General features: G+C 40.1%; 1 protein-coding gene across 2 annotated transcripts in view; it reads left to right on the top strand.

Moving 5' to 3' along the window:
* Positions 1–17,560, top strand: part of LOC139382018 (calcium-activated potassium channel subunit alpha-1a-like) — a 201,392-nt gene that overhangs the window by 160,493 nt on the left and 23,339 nt on the right. Inside the window, exons 19-23 of one of the 2 annotated variants that reach the window (XM_071125934.1) lie at positions 69–101; positions 5,474–5,567; positions 15,177–15,300; positions 15,851–16,075; positions 16,434–16,626. In XM_071125934.1, the coding sequence (XP_070982035.1) occupies positions 69–101; positions 5,474–5,567; positions 15,177–15,300; positions 15,851–16,075; positions 16,434–16,626 (669 nt within the window). The remainder of the gene's footprint in view (positions 1–68; positions 102–5,473; positions 5,568–15,176; positions 15,301–15,850; positions 16,076–16,433; positions 16,627–17,560) is intronic. The other variant, XM_071125935.1, reaches the window with a different exon arrangement.

Raw genomic sequence — 17,560 nt, 5'->3', positions numbered from 1 at the left:
TTATCCTATATAATTTGCTCTCATTGCAACAACCCTGTAACCTCTCATTGTATCTGCATTTTTCTCAGCAAAAAATAACTATAACGGATATATCAAATCAAGTAAGTTTTGATTTCAATTTATGTTTTTATTTGTTTCTTAAGTCATTAATCCCAGTCCCCTGTCCATTCCCTGCCGCCATCCTTCTGACTGTGTCTACCTCATATTTTCCTGTTTGCTCGTCAGTAGGGTTGGGGTCAATTCCATTTCAATTAATTTCATTAATTCAGGAAGTACACTTAAATTACAATTCCAGTTTTCCTTCATGGTTATTTTTCTAATGGGAGAACAATTGTAATTGGAATTCTTCTTCTTTTTTTTTTTTCTTCTTTTTTTTTAACTTCCTGGATTGACTGCATTAAATAAAAATAAAAATGTGTTCTTAACTACTTGCTTAGTCAAATAAAGGTAAAATATATATATATATATATATTTTGTTTTACCTCAACCCTGCTTGTCAGCCACTCCTGTGTTTCACTGCTCAATAATCCCACATCCTCAACCACTGACGTTGATAAAGCGACTATGTAGTATGTCCTTCTGGACTGGGTTGTGTATCTTTGGGAGGGGGGCTTGTGTCTGTCTGATGTTGCCCTGTGATAAAAACATTGCTGTACAGTAAAGCCTAACATGGTACATGAGGCAAATTAACTTTGACATTTTATTGTATCACTTTATTTATTGATTTAAAAATATTTATTTGTGGAAAGTACAGACCGATACCTGTTTGTTTTTCAGTTGTATATTCCAATACTATATGTTTCATGAAGTATTAGTTGTAATTTGAGCAGTAGATGGTGCTACGGCTCTAAGGTATCTCTGGAGTTCACTGGACTGTAGAGTATAGCACTCTAGTTCTCAGATAACACTTATGTCTGGAGAATTTCAAGAGCGCTTGGAAATAGCTATTGGATCAATTGTTTTCATTGGGGGGGGGGGGAGTTGACAATGAGAACACATAATCGTCTACATTATTTAGGAGGGGTATAGTGCAGTGAGAAAATATTACTATAGACCATCTACAGAGTTGAGGGCCCTAGACAATTAATTATACATACACTAGATGACTGGTAGGGGGTGCTGTGTTGAAACCACTGTGCCTCCATCTTTCCAGTCCCCAAACCATTGTTAAACATTTTTAGGAAGCTATAGAAATGTTATTTTGGAAGCTATAGAAGTTATAAATGACTATATTCATCTTTGCCAAGTTAATTCTATTACAGACAGCTTAATGCATACTTTCAATTATGTTTTGTGAGCTAATTTATTTTATTTTATATATATAAACCTTTTCCTTAAAGTATAATTGTGAGGTTACTAATATTACTGTCCCCACTACAACAACACAAATATTTAAATACATGTACATCCTTGAAACATTTAATTAAAATACTGTAGAATTACATTAATGTCCTATGGAGGACTGCTCCTACTGGGTAGTGCCAATACCGACTGGTGTCTTCAAAGGCTCTCAATGGCCAATATAGAATCAGCAATCCAGGGCAAATATTTTACAGTGCATTCGGAAAGTATTCTGACCCCTTGACTTTTTCCACATTTTGTTACGTTACATCCTTATCCTGAAATGTATTAAACATCCTCACCAATCTAAACACAATACCCCATAATTACAAAGCAAAAACAGGTTTTTAGAAATGTTTGCAAATTTATTACAAATAAAAAACAGATACCATACTTACATAAGTATTCAGCCTTTCAGAATGCACTGAACATCATTGGTCCTAGATAGCCAGCCCATCTGCCACAATGTGTTGTCCCTGCTGTAAAGCTGTGTGGGTTTGACGTGGGACAGATGAATGCAGGAGGTTTGGGGCTGGGATGGTAATGTATTAGACAGCTGACCAGTTAAATAATCATCTCTACACCCTGGCTTCACTGGCTTCTGTTCCCAGCTAGCTTTGGGCGAGGTGGAAATATCTTCCTCCTGATGGAATTGTTAGATTTGAGTCATATTTACAATTTTTTGTCTATTTTAAACACTAGGAAATTAGATAAGTAAATAAACAAATAAACTGCTTTGATTAGGGATTAAAATAGTTGATTTATTAGATTTATTGTGATAAACTACGTTGAGTTCTTCCTCATTCAGCATTATGCTATTTTTCCTTTTTAGACACTGATTGTAAATGTCCGTTGTCATGCCGTTGTTCTTATCGTACAACAATCCAAGTAACACCTGAAAGCCCTGCTTAATTAATTAATGTTTATTATGAATATCAAAGTGAATGTCATATCTAACATTTCATTTTAAGAGTCTACTGGTTAAGTGGTGTTTAATAACAATGAGATCCTTAATTATTTAACTGTTAGTATTCTTGTGCCATATCCCATACTTAAAATAATAATGAATGACACGACTGTGAACAACAACAAAAAAATCCACTGATATCCAACCCATTATTAAAGACATTTAAAATCAACCCCATAGTTACTAATTTGAGGACAAACTACATTTCATAAACTGTGATTATTGTTATTTGCTAATTTTCATTATTTTCTATTTGGCAGTTAAAGACAACACCCTTATCAAAAGGTCAACCTATCAGAACAAGTCTATTAAATTGAACCACAACTCCACGGCCAACGCGACCCACCATAAAGTAGCAACGCCCCACAGTGGAGTAGTACTGCCTGGCTCTGGGTCCGGCTCTGGGTCAGTTCCTCTAGTCAACAACCGTAAAGGAAGCCTGCAGCCTTCCAGGGGGCCCTCAGTGCTGAGGCGTAGCCTCCTGGGTTCCAGAGAGCTGGTCGAGGTGGCGAGGGTACCAGGTGGACCAGGGGGGCTGGCAGCAGAGGAGGCCAGCAGGCTCCTGAGGGCACGCAGCCTGCCAGTGAAATACAGATACCAGCCCAGTCACTCTAGTAATGCCACCCTGCTCAATATGAGACACTGTACATGTAAGAAGCCCTCTCACATAGAACCACAGCATGGTGTGGCTAGCTAGGCAACAGTAACTAGGCCCCTGCTCACCACTACTAGATAACAACACACAGGTGCATGTGTTTGAGACTGTGGCTGGGGTTGAATGAAGAGATTGCAAGCCCCCTCGTGTTGCCCTTCCTTGCGGCACGGTGTGGCTAGGCTAGCTAGGCCCGGCTCAACAATACTAGCTAGCATCATAACGCATGTGTTTGTGAGTGAGGCTGTTGCTAGGCTCTAGTGGAGGGGTTGCAAGCCCCCTTTGCGTTTCGCCTCTGTGCGGCACGGTGTGGCTAGGCTAGCTAGGCCCTGCACAACAGCTAACGTCACAACACATGTGTTTGTGACTGAAGCTTAGGCTGCTGTACTGCTGGGGTGGAGTGGAGTGGTTGCATGTGTAGCATTCCTTACTAATGACCCAGTGTGTGCAGCTGTCAGCTGGGAGCTATTAAATATTGAACAAACTGACTGAGGAAGATGTGAACAAACGACCAGCCATCTCCAGCAGTGTGTCTGTGTGTGGGTGAGCAGCATCCCACTCTGCTGAAAGCCCCTTACTTACAGTGCTTCGTCCCTGTTTCCATTATGCTGTCGTAGGTAGACATGCCAGCAGCGTTGCAATTGAACGTGTAGCCCAACTTCAAAGGACCATGATATTTGAGATGTTATTCATTTGAATGTAGGAGTTACATTCTAGATTCCTTTGTAAAGGAAGGTCAGGTTTAAACACGTTGTGTCATGTTGACAGTCTGAAACACCATTTAAAACCACTTAGCTGCTTCTCCTGGTTTTGTCTGAGTGTGTCCCAAACGACACCCTATTCCCTAGTGCACTACTATGGGCCCTGGTCAAAAGTAGTGCACTATATAGGGAATAGGGTGCCATTTGGGACATTATCCTGGTTTTGTATATCTAACTCGTTATAACTCAACATGGCTGCTAACATGGCTAGTTGTGTGTTAAAGATAAGTGAATAGAAACGCTAACATGCAATGAGAGGATTTTAGTAACAGTCTTAGTTAGAAGCTTGCTGTTTTTCTTCAATTTTATTTTCACTCAACTGGCACAGAGGAGCTGTTTTTTCTTTATTTTTTTGTGTATAAATGTGATATCAGCTAAATTAATTTCTACTCGAGGGTGAAACTTGTAATTTATTTTTCCGCAAAGAGAAGAGCCTGGGTCAGTGCATGTAGTTTCACGTAGTGTTAAAAGACAATGTCCAAGGGGAAGCTGAGCGGTGGATAAATCATACTGGCACTCAGACAAACCTAATTACACGAGCCAAGGGCATCGCAGTCAATGTCGTCAGGCCCCGAGACGAGAGGAAACTAAAGACCAGCCACCTCAGATGCATTCAGACATTGGAACAAAGGGGCCATATTTCCGATGTCATCTCCGTGATATTTATGCTTTATTATCTTAATTAGATGAACGAACATTGTGAGTGATTTTCATAGCCGGCAGTAGAAGCATCTTAAGTGTTTCTAATATAATGAGTAGTCGCTAATAGGACATGGCCATATGGAATTTTAAATAATATTTGCCTATACTGGGTTAATGCATGTGTTACAGTCAGTCACACCCTCTTAGTGATACTAGGGGCTTGATTCAATCCGTATTGCGGAAGTTCAGCACTATAACACGATTGATTTCCGATTAAGCTGACATATGCAATGTTTACTGTGAATGCAGTCTCCGCTAACTCGGGAACATTGCCTTTAAATTTCTATTACGCTATGGATTGAATCGAGCAATAGCTAATTCTATGGGTTGATTCCATACTGCATTTTTAAACTACAATGATTCAGAAATGGTTTGCTTTATGAGGATAATTACAGTTTGTATATTTCTAAAGAATGTGAACAAGATATACATGTAGAAACGTTTGACAAGGAAAAGAGAAGGTATGATTTGTAATTGCCCTTCTAGTGTGGGCTTGGTTTTTATGGGGATTCTTGTACAGTACTGTATTGTACCATTTTTGTCATATAATATTCTATGCACAGTATGAAAGCTACAGTAAGAGCTAAAATGAGCACTTATCAACGTTTTACAGTAAGTCTGTTTTACAGAAATTACATTTTACAGTAAGTCAGTTTTACAGTAAGTCAGTGATACATTATTTCAGCAGCATGATGGGGATGGCACACAGCATGTTGGATCATTATGTTCACACACACGGACAATGTGCACCTGCATTTTGGTTGAGTTGCATTTTGGGGATTTTGGACTGTTTGTCAAACATGTCAGGTTGTACTTGCATACCATGTGCCCTCCTGTCTTTTCCTTACCCCACCTCACCCTTTCCTCACTCCTTTCTCACCTCCTGGTCTCCTTATTCTAACCTCTCTCTTTGGGATCTTCTCTGACCTTTGAACTGATTGTGTTGTCTTGGTGTTGTTACTTATAGTACATACAGTAAATGTATGATTTACTATAAGTGTTTTCACTCAGCCATTCCTTTGTTCCTCACACTCTTGTCTGTGCTTGCAGTCGAAGAGGAGCAGTATTCGACACTGTCGCCTAAAAAGAAACAACGTAATGGAGACACAAGGAATTCACCCAACGGGTCACCAAAAATGATGAGGTAGGACAACAGCTTCAAGAGAGCACTATATATCAGTAATATTATTTTTGATTTCTTTAACCTAACAACTGTGATGATAAGTGTTGCATGGAATTAGACATAGAAAAAGAAGGGACAGAACTCTCTAACGCCGAAGCATTTTTACTCTGTCAGTTCATCAGCGGTGAATGACACATAGAGCTTCAATAGTTATTTAATGAGAGGGACAGACGGGCCGACCATGATAATCTGTTTGAGAAATACTCTCGTTTTAAGGCCTCAACTGTCACCCTCCTAGTCCCATCCACATGTACTGGAGTCTTTAAACAGCAGTGACACTAATGACATCACCACCCAATCAGAGAGGCTCCTGTGGTTCTATCGCCTGGGGCTACTCCTCTATTGTAGCGATCCCTTTGAGTTCTATTTTTGGTTCATAAGGCCACGAGTGATGTGCACCATCACCATCCAAACTGAAAATCAAATGCTACCTTGCTTTTATCTTGTCCCATGGAATTAAATGAGTGTTTATTGATTTTGATGGGTGATAGGGACTGTTATTCAACACATGAGGCCATTAGAGGGAATAGAAGAATCCTTATCATTAAAGAGGAAAGGTAATAGATGGACCAGGTCAGAGAGAAGTCACACAGCAGTGTATGGAACAACTCAAAACCTCTCTGTATAAAACATGATGTAATTCTACTTTATATTACTACTCTATGTACTTGTGTAAAAGTAAGTTGAATTGAAGGTACTTCCGAGCAAGTTATAATAGTACTACACTTTACAGTTACCCACAAACATTTGTTCACCCTCTTACATGAGGAAATCACCTTTGTGCAGAAAACTAAGGAGTGTCCCTGTTTGTCACATCATTTACACATGTTTTCTTTGATCTGTTAGATTGGACATTTTTCTTAGCAGGCATTTGCCCTCTTTTGATTTGCTTCAAAGTGGTGTCAGAGCTTTACAGTACCACTTTAGGAGGTTTCCCTGGCTCCTGGGAAGGTAGTTGAAGACCTGGTGATCTGTAATGTTACTCAGACTAAGGTCTTTTCATGTTATAGCCCTTAGCTAAATGGACGCTAACGCACCAGACTCACATCAAAGTGTGTAATGTACAGTGCTTATTTTGTATACAGCAGCACTGTGTGTTTAAGCCAATTTCCCCCTTAGGGGACGTTGAAGTTTATCCTATCGTATCCTCCTCCTCTGTTGGCCATGTTAATACTGCTGGATATACAGGTAGATCTGATCTTTCATATATGAACTACTTAAGAGCTACATGGTGCATCGCCTGACTGCCTGGCTGTATGCGCTGTGGAGAAGAGGGGATTGTTTGGGTTAGCCTCAGGGATACTTTATTTCTACAAGCGGAGAAAAAAACCCATCTGGTTATGTATACTATATCAAATGTGTTTTCTACAGGACCTGGGGGCCCCACGGCCTCTGTAAATAAGTAATGATCAACAGATTGGCTGTGGGTTTTTGAAAAGCATGCCTTTGTCAGTTTGTATGATGGGGGGAGCATTTTCAAAGCCATCGCCTGCTTTCATTGCCTGCTGGAGTGGAGCGGGACAGAGTGTTCACCCACAGCTAGGAGCTGCTGTAGCTACATTACTCTTACTAAAGGGAATGCTGGAAGAGGAAATTTGACACAAATAAAATGCCCAGCTTCTAGCAGAGTTTCTTCTCAGTTGAGCTGTCAACTCCTTATGCTCTAGAATTCATTGATTTTATATGCTACTGATGTATTATCTTTCATGTTGAATGTGAATCTAAATTAATCCATCACTGTGATAGGCTTACAAGCTAGGCAGAAGAAATATTACTAATTAGAATGTAAAAATAAAACCACCCCAAACTTTTCTTGGTTCACGGGTGGATCTGAAACCTATGGCATTCATAAAGATTTCGACTCTGCTAAATCTACACAGTGTAAATAATTTAACCCATAGCCTACAGTATGTGTTGATGAAAGCAATCAGCTGTGGAGATACTAGGAGATATAGGATGCATCTCAAATGGAACCCTATTTTCTAAGTACAAAGTACCCTTCCTTTTGGTCAAAAGTAACACACTATGTAGGGAATATGGTGCCATTTGGGACGCAGTCATGGTGATATAGTCATCTCCTGATGATGGCAGAGAGAGAAAGTGACATGTCACTGAGGTAACAAGTCACACCTCACCTCCTCTTCCACTATCCTCCTTGACGATTTCCTCCTCGCTGAAATTAACACCATTTCCATACCTCTTGATGGGCCATGAGACACATCTAATTGTGGAAAGTCACAAAGCATTTGCTTATACCCGTCTGCACCGTGACACCCATGTCATGTTGGGTACATCGCGGCTGAGGTGAGTGGCGGTGTAGGCTAGTGACAGGCAGCCAGGCCGTCATGGTTGACAGTGTTTGCTTCCCAAATGGCACCTTATTCCCTACATAGTGCACTACTAATGATCAGAGCCTCATGGGCCCTGGTCAAAAGTAACGCACTATATATAGGGAATAGAGTGCCTTTTGGAACGCACACAGTGTGCCTGTGAGACTGTGAGAGATAGCTATCTTGGCAGACAGTCTCTGCCTCAATCACCAGTCATGGTGGGGAGTGGAGATTGAAGTGACAGGCCTCCACTGAGTGTGGTGAAACATGCAGCTCGTAATGAAATATTTAGCTGTGTGTAAAAGCACTAAATGCTTTCACTCTTATTAGCACCTGTTCTGTTCTTCCTTTCAACTTCCTACAGATTATTAAAAACACAACATGCAAGTCAGGCCGTCATTGTAAATAAGAATTTGTTCTTAATTGACCTGCCTGGTAAAATAAAAAAATGTATAAGGTAAATTGATAATGTTAGATCAGCCCAGCCAAAATGTACATATGAAGGAGCTAATGGTTTATACTTTGAACAAGAGGTATATCCACATGCAGGCAACTACTGAGAATCAATTATAAAACAAATTGAGATAACCAATTGCTAATAGAAGTGGTTGTTTCTGATGATCAGCCATTGTGAGAACTTGGCATATTTCATAAATGTTATTCTCTTAAAATGATCTGTTCAACATACACTACATGACCAAAAGTATGTGGACACCTGCTCGTCGAACATCTCATTCCAAAATTCTTGACATTAATATTGACATTAATACGGAGTTGGTCCTCACTGTACTGACACCTCTTACACAGAGATGCAGTGCCTTAGACCGCTGCGCCACTCTGATTCTTCAAAGTAGCCACCCTTTGCCTTGATGATAGCTTTGCACACTCTTGGCATTCTCTCAACTACCTTCACCTGGAATGCTTTTCAGTCTTGAAGGAGTTCCCACATATGCTGAGCACTTGTTGGCTGCTTTTCCTTCATCCTGCAGTCCAACTCATCCCAAACCATCTCAATTGGACTGAGGTCGGATGCAGCACTCCATCACTATCCTTCTTGGTCAAATAGCCCTTACACAGCCTGGAGGTGTGTTGGGTCATTGTCATGTTGAAAAACAAATGATAATCCCACTAAGCGCAAACCAGATGGGATGGCGTATCGCTGCAGAATCTTGTGGTAGCCATGCTGGTTAAGTATGCCTTGAATTATAAATAAATCACAGATATTGTCACCAGCAAAGCACCCCCACACCATCACACCTCCTCGTCCATGCTTCATGGTGGGAACCAGACATGTGGAGATAATCCGTTCACATTCTCTGCGTCTCACAAAGACACGGCGGTTGGAACCAAAAATCCCAAATTTTGACAGATTTCCACCGGTCTAATGTTCATTGCTCGTGTTTCTTGGCCCAAGCAAGTCTCTTCTTATTATTGGTGTCCTTTATGAGTTGTTTCTTCTTTGCAATTTGACCAGGAAGGCCTGATTCACGCAGTCTCCTCTGAACAGTTGTTGTTGAGATGTGTCTGTTACTTGAGCTCTGTGAAGCATTCATTTGGGCTTCAATTTCTGAGGCTGTTAACTCTTTATATATTTATTTTTTACCCCTTTCTCTCCCCAATTTCTTGGTATCCAATTGGTAGTTACAGTCTTCTCCCATCACTGAAAGTCCTGTACGGACTCAGGTGAGGCGAAGGTCGAGAGCTGTGTGTCCTCCGAAACACAACCCAGCCAAGACGCACTGCTTCTTGACACAATGCCCGCTTAACCCGGAAGCCAGCCGCGCCACCGTGTTGAAGGAAACACCATTCACCTGGTGACCGTGTTAGCGCGCACTGCACCCGGCCCACCGCAGGAGTCGCTAGTGCGCGAATGGACAAAATTGGGTCTCACGGTCGTGGCCGGCTTCGACAGAGCCTGCCTGGACTGGAACCAGGATCTCTAGTGGCCTTAGACCACTGCACCACTCGGGAGGCCCTAGGCTGATAACTCTAATGAACTTATTCTCTGCAGCAGAGGTATCTCTGGGTCTTCCTTTCCTGTGGCAGTCCTCATGAGATCCAGTTTCATCATAGCACTTGATGGTTTTTGTGACTGCACTTGAAGTTCTTGAAATTTTCCGGATTAACTGACCTTCATGTCTTAAAGTAATGATGGACTGTCATTTGTCTTTGCTTATTTGAGCTGTTCTTGCCATAATATGGACCAAATAGGGCTAACTTCTGTATACCACCCCTACCTTGTCACAACACAACTGATTGGCTCAAATGCATTAAGAAGGAAAGAAATTCCACAAATTAACTTTTAACAAGGCACACCTGTTAAGTGAAATGCATTCCAGGTGACCTCATGAAGCTGGTTGAGAGAATGTCAAGAGTGTGCAAAGCTGTCATCAAGGCAAAGGCTGGCTACTTTGAAGAACACTTTTTTGGTTACTACATGATTCCGTAAGTGTTATTTCATAGTTTATGTCTTCACTATTATTCTTCAATGTATAAAATGGTTTAAATAAAGAAAAACCCTTGAATGAGTGGGTGTGTCCTAACTGTTTACTGGTACTGTATAGTGTTTCTTCACATATTTAAGTGTGGGTCGTGCACTACAATAAAACAACCACGATTTTTCTTCCACTAACCCTGTTTAAACACAACCTTTGTGTCTTTCACGTACAAATCTGGATCTTTTTGAATTGTCGTTTTGAATTGAGTTCTCCTGACAGATTTCAGTTTGAGAAGTAGAAAGCATTTTAAAGGGGCAATCTGCAGTTGCTTCATCCATTTTTGGACTTGTAAATTAATGATATACACTGATTCTTGAAGATTATAATAAAATAAATGCCTCATGAGCTTAGTTGTCACACTCCATCACAACCCAAAATATAAGCTTGTTTTACGCCAATGTTTGTAAACAATGTACATTTAAATAAACACTATATATCCTCAAAATATTGTTCAAAGTATAATTTTGATATTATGGGTGGTCTTTCCTTGCATCCATAGCTCTGTCCATGAATTTTAGAGTGGTTACATTTCTCTAGCTCCATCCCTCAGCTTTTTACCAAAACAGAGACGGGAGTTTGCTTTGTTATTGTTTCAACTGCTGATTGCTGCTTTAAAGTAGACGTTTGCCAGCGTTATCCATCTACTTTCCTGTGAGAGAGGAACATTAAGGCTTTAGCCTTGGGTTAAACCCCCACAGGCAGACATTTTGGGTCTCCTGTCTGATGGAGCCTGAGGGATTGTACTTTCAGTTGACACCATCATGCATACTTAAAACCTTACTTAGGGTGGCATTCTTCTAATGTCCATACAGATCAAAGATACAGTGCTTTTAACTGATAAAATATATAAAGTATTTAAAAGGATGAAGACAGAGTATGTGCATATTTCAGAGGGTATTATCTTCAGGCAAATGTATTTGACTAATCCATGTTGTAACAAAAGCTAGGTACAATGTATGGAACTAAAAGTAGTTTTATTTTCATAGATTAACATGGTAACAGGCATGCTTATTTTTCTATGCCTGTAGCACTTGATGATAAGGCGTTATATCCTAAAACACAATTATTAATCCCATATAAAATGTGCTTTAACCCTCATACTACCGTTTGGCCTTCCCCCCAACCTGTCTCCACAACCTGAATATTATAACTGTTTTCAAACGAACTGTATAGATCATATCTGTTTTAGCGTCAATGCATGCACAGTACAACCGCAGGTACGCTTGTTTGGAGAACGTTTAGTGGTCAGCGTAGGATACCATCAAGCTCAGATGCTCATAACCGCACTCACTAGAAATTGGTTTGTTCGGTCCTGACACACACACCGCTCAGATGCTAAAACATTAATGGTCTTCAGTTTGGAAAGCAAATATGATTGGGCAAATTGCTGAAATATTTAAAGTGTGGTCTGTTAAAGCTTTACCGTGAGGAGTGCAGCGTCAGAAGCTGTATGCTGTAAGGAAGCCGTAATTGGTTGTCCATGCTCATGCCAGTCAGAGGGTTTGTCCCAAATTGCACCCTATTCCCTTCGTATTGCACAACTTTTGACCAAGGCCCATTTGTCCAGAGCCTCTTGGGCCTTGGTCAAAGGTAGTAGTGCACTACATAAGGTGTAGGGTGCAATTTGTGAGGCATCCAGAAGCAGTGTATTGCTGCCATCTCCTTCCTTCTTCCTCCTCACATTTGATGTCACTCACTCTGATGACCCTGCAGTTTGTTGGCGTCTCCACTGATCACTTCTGACAGGAATAAGCAGAAAAAAAGAGTGGAAAAAAATAAGAATAAATAAAGCTTTGACTTCGACTTTGAGTAAAAGTGATTTGTTTGCTGATCCTCTAAAAGGTTTTTAATATCATATTGATGAGTGGGTTTTGAGGATGGAAACTGGAATTTTATGGCCAGTCCTGCTGATGGCTTATGTGAAAACCTGAAGGAGGTAAAGTGCTATATTGAGTGCAGGACACTTAACAATAGTGAAAGAGGGTGCGAACCAAAGGCACCCTTTCCCTATATAGTGCACTGCTTTTGACCAAGGCCCATAGTACTCTGGTCAAAAGTAGTTCACTACAGTATATAGGGACTAGGGTGCCATTTGTGACACAATACAGTGCCCTCACAAAGTATTCATAGCCCTTGATTTATTCCACATTTTGTTGTGTTAAAGCCTGAATTCAAAATGGATGATACATTTTTTCCCTCACCCATCTACATATAATATAATAACAAAGTTAATGACAAAGTTAAAACATGTTTTTAGAATGTTTACACATTATTGAAAATGAAATAAAGAAATATCTAATTTACATAAGTATTCACGCTGTCACCTGTATTTTCTATGGTAGAGTAGATCAGGGCGTGACTAGGGGTTTTTGTTCTAGTTTATATTTTCTATGTGGGGTCCTAGGTTTGATTTTCTATGTTGGTGATTTGTATGATTCCCAATTAGAGGCAGCTGGTTACTGTTGTCTCTATTTGGGGATCATTCTTAAATAGCATTTTTTCCACCTGTGGGTTATGGGATATTGTTTATGTTAAGTTGCCTGTTAGCACTGCATTGTCGTCAAGGTTAGTTTATTCTTTATTGTTTTTTTCTTCTTCTAAGTTTCACTCTCTAATAAAATATGTGGAACTCTATGTATGCTGCGCCTTGGTCCGACCATCATTATTACGAACAACGTGACACACACTCCTGAGTCAATACATGTTAGAATCCCCTTTGACAGCGTTTACAGCTGTGAGTCTTTTATTAAACAAAAAACTCCCTAGTCCTTGCCGATGACAAGCATACCCACCACCATGCTTGAAAATATGTGGAATGGTACTCAGTGATGTGTTGTATTTGCCCCAAACATAACACTTTGTATTCAGGACAGAAAGTTAATTTCTTTGACACATATTTTACTTTGGTGCCTTATTGCAAACAGGATGCGTGTTTTTGATCCATCCCCAGTTTTTTCCTATCACAGCCATTCAACTGTTTAAAAACCTCTTTGTGCTTGCATCCCACCTGGCCAACATCCGGTGAAATTGCAGAGCGCAATATTAATTTGTAATATTAAACATTCATGAAAATACAAGTGTCTTCCGTCATTTAAAAGCTTAACTTCTTGTTAATCCAGCCACTTTGTCAGATTTCAAAATGGCTTTACGGCGAAAGCATACCATGTGATTATCTGAGGACAGCACCCCGCATACAAAAGCATTACAAACATTTTCCAAACAAGCAGAGGCGTCACAAAAGTCAGAAATAGTGATAAAATAAATCACTTACCTTTGAAGATCTTCCTCAGTTTGCAATCCCAAGTGTTCCAGCTATATAACGAATGGTCCTTTTGTTCGATAAAGTCCTTCTTTATATCCCAAAAAAGTCAGTTTAGTTGGTGCGCTTGGCTCAGTATCCACCAGTTTCCCTCGTTCAAAATGCATGCAAATGAATCCCAAAAGTTAGCAATGAACTTCGTCCAAACACGTCAAACAACATTTCTAATCAATCCTCAGGTACCCTAATATGTAAATAAACAATACAATTTAAGACGGAGAATAGTATGTTCATTGCCGGAGATAAATAACGAAGTGCATGCTCTCATCCACGCGCGCCACAATACTACAGCCAAAATTGGAGCCACCTAGAAAAACTACAAATTCTAGCTAATTTTTCAAAAATCAAGCCTGAAACTCTTTCTAAAGACTGTTGATATCTACTGGAAGCCCTAGGAGCTGCAATCTGGGAGGTATTCCTTTGATTTTCCATAGACAGGCATTTTAAACAGTGTCACCTCAAACAAATAGCATTCCGGATGAATTCTCCTCGGGTTTTCGCCTGCCATATCAGTTCTGTTATACTCAAAGTCATTATTTTAACAGTATTGGAAACTTATGAGTGTTTTCTGTCCAGTACTACCAATTATATGCATATCCTAGCTTATGAGCCTGAGTAATAGGCAGTTTACTTTGAGCACCTCATTCATCCAAACTTCTGAATACTGCCCCCTAGCCTTAAGAAGTTTTAAAGTCACCATTGGTCTCATGGTGAAATCTCTGAGTGGTTTCCTTCCTCTCCGACAACTGAGTTAGGAAAGACACCTGTATCTTTGTAGTGACTGGGTGCATTTATACACCTTTCAAAGTGTAATTAATATCTGTACCATGCTCAAAAAAATATTCAATGTCTGTGTTTTTTGTTTTTACCCATCTACGAATAGGTGCATTAGAAAACCTCGCTGCTCTTTGTGGTTGAATCTGTGTTTGAAATGCACTACTCGACAGATAATTGTATGTGTTGAGTACAGGGATGAGGTAGTCATTCAAAAATCATGTTAAACACTTTTATTCCACACAGAGTGAGTCCATGCAATTTATTATGTGACTTGTTAAGCAAATGTTTACTCCTGAACTAGTAATTTTAGGCTTGCCATAACAAATGGGTTGAACCCTTATTGACTCAAGACATTTCAGCTTTCCATTTTTTATTAAAAACATAATTCCCCTTTGACATTAGCTGAAATATAAACCAGATAGATTTGTCTCGCCAACTTTAAGGTTATACGACCGCATGTAAATAATGCTCAACAATTTATTGCCTTTCATCTTGATGTTCAAATATTGATCAGCGGCTGCCGACTACGCGCCAGTTCATTACATTTTAAAACGACACAACGACGACAAGCTTCCAATCCTCCCTGCAGGTCTATCTCTTATCCTTCCATTTCTCTCCTCCCTCCCTCCTTCTTTTGTTTGATTAGGCATGACCCTCTCCTCATGCCGGGGAACGAACAGATTGAGAACATGGACATGAACGTGAAGAAGTACGACTCCACAGGGATGTTCCACTGGTGCCAGTCCAAAGACATCGAGAAGGTCATCTTGGTGGGTACCTCACTCCCTCACGCGTCTCCATACTCCCTCCCGCTGAGGGGGTCATTCATCAGTGCTTGTGTCCCAAATGGCACCCTATTTCCTATATAGTGCACTACTTTTGACCTGATATCTATGGGTTTTCTGTGGGTCCTGGTCAAAAGTAGTCAACTCTAAAGGGAATAGGATGTTATTTGGAACGCATCTGGTGACACGGTCCTCTCCCGCAACAGACGTGTTGTGTCACAAAAGGGCAGTTAAACACATTGTAATGAGGTGGTTGGCATGCCATTTGCTCCATGGGGGGTCCTGTGTATAGGACATTTATTATACCAATATGCTGTATTAGAAATGGCAAATTACAATCTAATAGATACTATATTACAGTCAGTAGACAAATAATAATTTCAAGGGACACTTTGTTCAGAATAACTGGCATTGGTTAGTAATTTGCAGCCTGCAGGTATAATGCTTTATTACTTGTTATAAATAAGAGCCTTTCTAATGTCCTTTTATAAGGCTTGTATTATATTATGTCACTGGATTTTTTTCCCTGTCTCAGACCAGAAGTGAAGCTGCCATGACTGTCCTAAGCGGCCATGTGGTCGTCTGTATATTTGGAGACGCGAAGTCGGCTTTGGTGGGCCTAAGGAACCTTGTGATGCCTCTGAGAGCTAGCAACTTCCACTACCACGAGCTGAAACCCATCGTGTTTGTGGGTTCCCTGGAGTATCTGAAGAGGGAATGGGAGACCCTTCACAACTTCCCCAAAGTCTCCATCTTACCTGTGAGTAGAACTAAATCACATTTTAAAAATTTATGTCAGTTTGTTTTCCTCCAGAAGAAAGACCAAAGGAATATGAGTTAATTGAGTTAAATAACTGAAACGGAGACTCAGCGATATGACGTGACCATTCACACTTTGTTTAATGTTATATAGCTGTATATACCTTCAACTACATTGTAACAACTGACTGTGCTGCCAGTAATTTACTGTAAAAATTACAGGAAATGTTTTACAGTGTATAGAATAACTTTTTCACCTTTGTATCCCTCTCCTGTCACAGGGCACACCATCACATCTCTACTATTATCATTTATTATAGAATAACAATGTTTGTTCATCTTATATTCATATTTCACAGGGCACACCATTAAGCCGGGCCGATCTGAGGGCTGTCAATATCAACCTCTGTGACATGTGTGTCATCCTGTCGGCCAATCAGAACAATATTGACGACGCGTCACTGCAGGACAAGGAATGCATCCTGGCGTCACTCAACATCAAGTCCATGCAGTTTGACGACAGCATCGGGGTCTTGCAGGCTAACTCCCAAGGTAAGCAAGGGGAAGGAGTTGGCCTATCATAGTTCAGTGCTCTGCCCAGAGGAGACAGGCCCTGGCTGGACGAATATCCCTGACCTGGTGTGTTTGACAGGAAAGCCTGGTAATTCATGTTCTTCAATGACTAGTTAGCTACTGGTTGGTTTCTTCATAATGTAATTGGTGATAATCTGGCGTTATCCTGGCATAATGCTTTACTTGAGAATGCAAAGTCAATTAAATGTGTATTTGTTTGTAGATTAAATGCAAATGAATAATAATAATTATTATTATTCATATGTAATCAATCTGACCATTTTTATATATCTTTTTCTAGCAGATCATTTATCAATTTTATATCAAACAATTCTCTTGTGAGAAGTGTCAGTGGAGTGAGATGATCTTCAATAATGGCCTGCCACTCCCTGGCATTGAATGTCATGTAAATGAGACCTCTTGTCCTGAAAATACATTTCTGTGCCCTTTGGTTGTGTCTCTAATACTTGTATGGGTTTACCGTAGTCAGCAGCAAGACACAGATGTCAAAACAAGGACCATGTATAATGCATACAGCATCACTGAATGAATGTGTTTACTTCTCCGTTTGAGGAAAGCAAGAGATGTCAAGTCAATCTCACATCACTTGTTTTATTATTTTGTGGCATTAATGGAAACAAAATGGGCCACATGTAACATTTGTTATGTTTTAGGGATGGATGGAGGGACCTCAAGAATATTGCACTCAACATTGTGTAATATTGTCTTACTACAAATTATTTGAATGTGACAAAGAATGGCTAAAACATATATAAATTTATTATAAATAAATCATGATTTGTTCCTTTCTACTGATATACCTTCCTCAGATAATAGATAAGTAAAGGGAAAGGGGGATACCTAGTTAGTTGCGCAGATGAATGCATTCAACCAAAATGTTTTTTACGCATTT

The sequence above is a fragment of the Oncorhynchus clarkii genome, chromosome 23, assembly GCF_045791955.1.
Source record: "Oncorhynchus clarkii lewisi isolate Uvic-CL-2024 chromosome 23, UVic_Ocla_1.0, whole genome shotgun sequence".
NCBI lineage: Eukaryota > Metazoa > Chordata > Actinopteri > Salmoniformes > Salmonidae > Oncorhynchus > Oncorhynchus clarkii.
Note: the sequence above shows the minus strand (reverse complement) of the source record. Positions and strands in the feature narration are given on the sequence as shown.